Genomic DNA, 7,898 nt, shown 5'->3' with positions numbered 1-7,898 from the left:
GAGACGGAAGATGAGGGCCTGCTGGTGGTCAGCAGTAGCAGCAAAGCTCAGGGGGGATGAACTTAACTAAAACACGGTCCACAGTCATGTGAACCCCATCAACTTGTTTTGGTTATGGGTCCCACCTCACATACACAGCCCACAACTCACGCATACTATGACCCTCAACCTCAACCCTTCCCACTCCGTGAATCTTCCTAGTTACTTACCATCCCCCCTTTCCTTCCTCTTTGGGTTGACCCACCACTCCCACATCCCCATATCTTTCCTTCTCTTCTACATTAATATTTTACCATTTTTTTTTAAAAACCACATATTATTTTTATGTGTATATATATATATATATATATTTTAATTATATATTTCATCATCAACTTGGCCTAGTTTTCCTCTATATACCTATCTACTGTCTATCTATTTATATATATGTAAGTCTCCCGTTCCTCAAACACAACCCAATTCATACCTCTCTTTCTTGTTCTTGTACGATATTGGTCAACAAACACACCTCATCTCCTTCTTCTTCTTTTAAACCAACCGCATCAGCTACGAGAAGAGAACAGAAAAGAAAAATATGGACGGAAGCTGCACAGATGAGAGTACTGCTACTAGTGACTCCATATCCATTTCCCCCACGTCCGCCGTCTCTCCCTTTCCTCCGCCAACTAAATTTCCCGAGTCTCCTCTTTGCCGTGTTGGCAGCGGCTCTAGCGTTATTCTCGACTCTGAATCCGGCGTCGAAGCTGAGTCCCGTAAACTCCCCTCCTCTAAATATAAAGGCGTTGTCCCTCAACCCAACGGCCGCTGGGGTGCCCAGATTTACGAGAAGCATCAGCGTGTCTGGCTTGGTACTTTCAATGAGGAAGACGAGGCTGCCAGAGCCTATGACATCGCTGCCCAGAGATTCCGTGGCCGCGATGCCATCACTAACTTCAAGCCTCAAGGTGCCGAAATCGAGGACGACGATATCGAAACCGCCTTCTTGAACTCCCATTCCAAAGCTGAAGTCGTTGATATGCTCAGGAAACACACGTACAACGATGAACTGGAACAGAGCAAGCGAAACTACAGAATTGATGGGCAAGGAAAGCAGCATCGAAACCCAGGCGCCAATAATGTTGCACTCTCTGGGTCGGGACGCGTTCTGAAAGAACGTGAACAGCTTTTCGAGAAAGCGGTGACCCCGAGCGACGTTGGGAAACTGAACCGCTTGGTTATACCCAAACAACACGCAGAAAAATACTTCCCTTTACAGAGCGGAAGCAATAGCACAAAAGGGGTGCTGTTAAATTTCGAGGATATTACAGGCAAAGTGTGGAGATTTCGCTACTCTTATTGGAACAGTAGCCAGAGCTACGTATTAACAAAAGGGTGGAGCCGGTTCGTCAAAGAGAAGAACTTAAAAGCCGGTGACATTGTCAGCTTTCAAAGGTCGACCGGACCAGATAAGCAGCTTTACATAGATTGGAAAGTGAAAACCGGGTCGAACTCGTTGGTTTGCTCGGTCAAACCGGTTCAGATACTGAGATTGTTCGGGGTCAACATTTTTAAAGTACCTGGAAACAGTGGTGTGGCGGAAGGAGCTGGTGGGTGTAATGGGAAGAGAACGAGGGAAATGGAACTGTTATCATTAGAATGTATTAAGAAACAGAGGATAATTGGGGCTTTGTAACATTTTGTAATTTTCCTTTTTTTTTTTTTTTTTGGGTATTTTGTTAAAGGGTTTCCAGACGGAGGATGAGAGAAGGGCGGGCAGGCAGGCAGGTGGTGTTGGCTGCAAGTTGCAAAAGGTGAATTGTATATTACAAGACAACTAAAAAAGCTGAAAAATTAGGTGCAACAATTTAAATGAAAAAAATAGAAAAAATAATTAACTGTCAATTTGTTCTGTTCATATGTACTTTGAGATCACTTGTTTCATATCCTCATGTTCCCCCAAATACCTCTTAAGTTGACAAATTTATCCTCGTGTGAGAGAGAGGGAGAGTGTGAGGGGTAGGTATGGATGGAAGGACACTAAACCATATATATTTTTCAAAAACGTGTTTACGTTAATTGGATTATGGTCGTCACTTGTCCATTGTCTAAATAAGGAAGTGCATTATGCTTCATTGCATGTTGGCACACTTTTTTTGGTAGGGCTGAGCACTATAGGTTCTATTCTGACAAATTTAATTGGCTAATTTTATTAGGTTTGCTTTTAATTTTTAAGATTTTTTATTATTTTGACTTAAAAAAAATTAAGTAAAAATTAAGTTCAAATTAAATAAAAATCACGAAATAAGATAAGAATCATTTTTAAATAAAAAAAATTATTAAAAACTTAAATAGATTGATTCAAACTAAATTTAATTAAATCAGTTTAATTTTCTTATCATTTTAATTTAATTATTAACATTTATAAATTTAATTATAATTATTTAATTTAATTTAATTTAGTTCCTCAACTCTACTTTTTGGCCTGATTTAAACCATGTGAGATGGGTTGATGTAGATGTGATGAGATTGGTGTCACTAACTAGGGGAAGGTGAGCTATCTTTGATCAAATGACGTTAGAGGTCACTGGGTTTTGGCCAATAAGGTTTGCTCACCAAGTACACTGCAAGCTGGCAAGTGGGCAAGGCAAATTCAGTGAAAAATATTATTCATAGTTACATAAATAGGTGTCTTTTTATATATATATATATATACACAAATAGGTGTAATTGATTGATCAATTAGTGTAACTTCATCTAATTAGACTGCCTAAAGGCATATTATTTAATAAGTAAAATCGAGTTGAATAAATCCATTAAAAAAGAAATAAATCACAAATTTTATTTAATTAGGAACCAGTATATATCAATTATTGATCTGTGCTCTCAACAACAACAACCTAACACATCCATTAATTTTGAATGGTAAATGATGATAATACATTTATCATGGGTTGTGTAAATCAAAATCATATGGTACGTACGTGGACTGCTATTGAACCCTATATTTAACATGCAACTATACAAAAGTTTATTAAACAAGTGACTTTGACATTGCTAATCAATACCCAAAATTGTCAAACCCAAACGATTAATATTTGCAGTCAATCCTGGAAATTTCAGAAGAAATCATTGATAATACTCTACCATGAATCATAAATGTCACGAGGAAGAACATCATTGACATTTTCATATGACTTCAAGGATTTAAATTTATGATCCTAAGTCTTCTTTTTATTTATATATATATATATATATTGATTCTGATCTTTATGTGTTTTCCTTGAACTTTCTATAAAATTTGATATTCAGGAATCTCAACAAATATTTTATTTTTATTTTATGTGCAATTGGGTATAAGAATTGTGAGAGAAACCAAACAATTCTGCATATTTGTCACATAATTGACTTGGGAAACCATTTTAATTAAATAATCATCTCTCCCTCACATGCCCCGTTGGGTCCATTAATTTAATTTTTCTCTCTTACTTTTCTACATTTATTAATCAAGTTGAGATTTTTCAAGCCTTTTTGCTCCACATGGGTTTCGGAATATTGTCTCCCAATAACCATTATTTGCCATATTTGACTGGACCTTTTTTTTTATTTTTTTTTTTTTTCTTGTAATAGTTTTAGAGAGTAATTAAGTCCATATAATATGCTGTATATTCAAATTCAATTCAACTAAAAAAAAATTAAGACTTGAAATTTAACTTGATTTAATTTATTGACTTAAATTCTATAGCAATTAAGAGAATAACACTAAGAATACTATTATTTACACTTTTTACAATTATTTTTCAACATTATAGCCAACATTTCTATTTAATGACCATAGTATTCAGTTGGATCAATTTCAAGAAGTTGAGATATTGATGGTTAAACCCTTACCCGATTAATTAAATCAAATTTGTCTATGACTTGATTTCTGCCATGAAGTTGCATTAATTTTCACATATAATTATTGTTTTAACAAAAACTTGCATACAACCCTTTAATAGAATCTAAATGAAATATAATTTTTTAATTAATTTTTCAAGTATTAATTTTAACGGTGAATACATTGCTCATCTTTTGTTTATAAAAAAAAATTATTCATATAAAATTACAAAAAAAAAAATCTATTTGTGCTCTAAATTTACAAATTAAATCAGCTTGGGTCAGTAGCCTCTGCATTCGGGCTTCAAATTGGCCCATCTATAATACTTCGGGCTGAAAGCCCAGCCCACTTTGCCCTTACCCATCATTCGAGCGAAAATGGGAAGCCCTCTTTTTTTCGGTTACCTTCAATTCTCCATCTGTTTAGCGCGCCATACGGAGATATTGTCGTCACTGCTTCACTCTATGGTGCTGCTTCTCCAACTCTCACCTTCTCCACACGGCGAACGCTCGTCGTCGTCGTCGTCATCGTCTTCTTCATGGTCGAAATCAACTCTTTGCATGGCGCATGGGAGCTCCGATTACTTTTTGTCCTAGTGAAGAGGTAAAGTAAGTTTGCTGAATTTGAAGCCAAATTATGATTTATGCTCGTAGTATTTGCTCAATTTCAGGTAAGCAATCGGATTCTCGAAAGGAACTCATCGTGTTCTCAAATAGGATTTCCGGTCTAGAAGAAGCAATGAGAATCAGGACTTCCTTTGGTTGTTCGATTGCTTGTATTTGTGTGTGGAAGTTGATTCAGATGTCTTACCAGAGGTCTCCAGCGAGCATCAATTTCATGATTCTGAAGGCATTGCTCGTGTGAGGGCTGCTTGTGAACTTGCAGCTCATGTCTTGGGACTTTGCAGGGAAATTGGTACGTGTAGGAGCTTGTATTATCTTTCTGTTGTTCTTCAATTTATATGAATTTTCGCCCCTTTTTTTTCTAAAAAAATGTTTTTAGTTAGTGATTTGGACTTGTTTCATTGTATGTTGAGGTCTGGTGTGCGTAGTAGAAACTCTCTTTTGTTTAGTAATGGTAATTGTCATGTTCATTAAATATAATTTCATAACTAATGAACATTATAGGGATTTCTTAGGTATGCTTACATTAATTCTTAATTACTTGCTGTAAACGTCATCCTCAAGCTTTCGGAACTGCAGAGGAGGTGTTGCTCTCGAATATCGGTCCAGAGTCTGAGTTATCTCGTGCTTTCTTTTTGTTGCTTGCACTTGATTTTGGATTGCTAGCATTTCTGTTCCTCTTGCTTCAATTGATCTTTGATCAGTGATTTGGATTGGAAGTGCTTTTCTTCAATCACTTTGGGAAGACAAATGCTTGCTAATTAACAGATCTTTAAAGTCATTAAAGAGTTATGGTGGAATAATCAAAATTTAATCAGTAACAAATTCTTTGCAATCATTGACCATTAACTAAAGGCTATTTGTTTTAGAATCTATGTTTCATGTATAAGCATGCTTGTACCTTATTATTATTATTGTTATTATTATTTTATAAAAAATTGATTCAAATGATTCAAAGTGATTCAAAATTGAATGTCGGCATTTTGCAGCTGAAGATGAAATTACACACTACATTTGGCATGTATGATGTGAAAATGCTGTATTAGTGGATTCATTTGTGGCTGGTCTAAATTTTTTTCGAAGAGAGGTGTACGTTGGTTGGGTTTTGCCTGTTAGGGGTAGCATGTTATTCACTGCATTACAGTGTTGAAGTGTTCAACTTAAACCTATGAGCTAGCAGATGGAAAAGTCTAAACAACATTTAAGGCCATTCTGCATTCCTTTCAGCTTGCTAGGTATGTCATAATTTTGGGAGAAAAGTGATTTGAGATAGTGCTGTAAATTGATCTTATTTTTTATTTTATACTGGATTATAACAATTTATTTGAATCTTTTTGCTGAAGAGCTAATTCTTACGATAGCCTGACAAATAGACAACTTTGACAACTGATGGCAGCCCTGCCGCACAGTTTACACATATCATTTTAATTACCAAGTACCAACTGGTATGGTGCGGAAATTTTGGCAAAATGTTGAATAATGTTAATCACTTTCTGTTTTTGCCTCGATATTACTTTACATGTTATACAATTCTGGTAAAGATGCTAATCCATTTCCATTCAAATGGCTCTGTAATGTTTAAACTATTTAATATTGGCACTATCATGATTTCAGAAGTACCAATTGCTTAATGCCTGGCCTAGGTGAACAGAGTTACAGAGTATGTTACTATTGTTGTCATTATATTCCTAGGATTGGGAAAGCAATTTGAAGAAACATGGCTTCCATTTATGGCTAAACAAATGCTGATTGACCTTACAGAAATTTTATTATGAATTTGCATGTGACTATCTGAACACATCCTGTTGTTATGTTCAGTTGGGTGGCTGAATTACAAATTTAACTGCGAAATATCGAAACAGTTGATTCTATTTCCTTTTAAATTACTTGAGCAGCCTAGCCTAGACTACTCTTGCGAAAAATGGTCCAGAAACTTGGGATTCAGCATCATACACAACTGGATATGATTTAGCATGCTTTGATGTGTGAGCAAGGGCAGACTTAAAGCTCATGCGCCATCTTTGGATTGGCCAAGATGTGCTACATGATGCCACTAAGGCTGTGTTTGGAATTGTGATTGAGAGGTCAAAAAACTTGTTTGAAACTACTTTTAAAATCACTCTTTTAAATGTTAAAAAAAAACAATTTGAAAAAGTAATTTTATTATTTTGAAATTTTTATAATTAAAATGTCAAATTTAAATTAAAATTTACGATCTTCAATAAATATTTTTAAGATAATGCATTTTGTAATAGCAATTCAAACAGTAATACTAAATAAATTTTTAATGTTATTCTCTGTTACTTTTGATTAGGTGATTTTCATTCCTTCGATTTTACTTTTTTTTTTTTTTCACTTAAATAGGAAGAAAATATTTTCCCCAAGACTATTTAAGAATAGGATTCTGTAGCATTTTTCCCCCTAATCAGCCCTATTGTGCACGGATATGTGATGTCTCCCATTTATGCATTCAGATTCATTCATAATTTTCTGCACATGTTAATTTGTATGTTGAAAGATGTTTTAGGCATTAAGATTTAGCTCAATAATACGAGAATTATCTCTAAACTTGTAAGGTGTCGAATTTAAATTTCAATCACAACTAATTATAAATAAATAAATATTTAGTCATCGATTCAATGTGTTTAACCTGTCTGTTTTTCTGTTTTCTATATATGTAATTGGAGGTTACAGTGATAATTTCACTGGATGCAACATCTCGTATCTGAAGTTTTGATCTGCTCATCATTGAACTGAAGATTCTCTTACAGACGAGTCATCTTTCAACTTTCATGCAAGGATCTCTAATTGCTGATGGTCATGCCCTTGCGTGTAACTGTTACAATTCAAGAGTTTAGAGAAGCTATTATTTTGAAGAGCCGGGTTGACTCAATTATCCAACGATTTTTCTCCCCCTATTAAATTAATTTGTTTTGCATATTAGAAATTAAGAAGCACATCAAGCTGAGAGACAATATAGGTCATATTAATATTAATATTGTGCCACTTGCTTTATCCACATGGTCCGCATAGCTTAGTACAACTATTTTAATTATGTCAGTTCCGTTCTTAATTTCTCATTCGGCCATGATGAGACAATAATGGGGTTTTCAAGTTTACGATCATTGGCTAACGTACTTGTCTTGATGGAGGCTTCTTATTAAATCTTGCATGTGAATCAGCTTCTAATTATTTTGAACAATATGCTCTGCTGTTCATTCCACCAAGACAGCTTTTGAGTTTTCTCCAACCTTTGAATCTGCTCTCTTGTCTCAATTCTGGTAAGTTTCCTTTTATATTTATTTATATATCTTGATCTCCTTAGCATGTGTGAATATTTATTAGCAGCCAAAGTTTGTTAGGAACGTGACCAGAAACTTATTTTTCCTACCTGAACTAAACGCACCACACATGCCTTA

At 34.9% G+C, this 7,898-nt stretch overlaps 1 protein-coding gene and 1 long non-coding RNA gene across 10 annotated transcripts; both read left to right on the top strand.

Annotated features, from left to right (window-relative positions):
• Positions 1-357: 357 nt before the first annotated feature.
• On the top strand, positions 358-1,881 carry LOC110642253 (AP2/ERF and B3 domain-containing transcription factor RAV1). The gene has a single exon (XM_021794236.2). It carries the CDS (start codon positions 575-577, stop codon positions 1,670-1,672), a length of 1,098 nt encoding a protein of 365 aa, XP_021649928.1. The 5' UTR covers positions 358-574; the 3' UTR covers positions 1,673-1,881.
• Positions 1,882-4,143: 2,262 nt separating this feature from the next.
• LOC110642241 (uncharacterized) lies at positions 4,144-7,729 on the top strand. 9 transcript variants are annotated; one of them, XR_002492408.2, is made up of 3 exons: positions 4,244-4,777; positions 5,469-6,262; positions 7,174-7,729. It is a non-coding gene; the product is annotated as an uncharacterized LOC110642241 (long non-coding RNA). The 9 variants fall into 9 exon arrangements; XR_009142587.1 differs by having other exon boundaries at positions 7,167-7,729; XR_002492411.2 differs by having other exon boundaries at positions 4,245-4,777; positions 5,469-5,714; positions 5,823-7,729.
• Positions 7,730-7,898: the final 169 nt, after the last annotated feature.

This window comes from Hevea brasiliensis, chromosome 13, assembly GCF_030052815.1.
Source record: "Hevea brasiliensis isolate MT/VB/25A 57/8 chromosome 13, ASM3005281v1, whole genome shotgun sequence".
Taxonomy (NCBI): domain Eukaryota; kingdom Viridiplantae; phylum Streptophyta; class Magnoliopsida; order Malpighiales; family Euphorbiaceae; genus Hevea; species Hevea brasiliensis.
Note: the sequence above shows the minus strand (reverse complement) of the source record. Positions and strands in the feature narration are given on the sequence as shown.

Coding starts and splice junctions, on each gene's coding strand:
- LOC110642253 (XM_021794236.2), top strand. CDS start 575: ATGGACGGAAGCTGCACAGATGAGAGTACTGCTACTAGTGACTCCATA.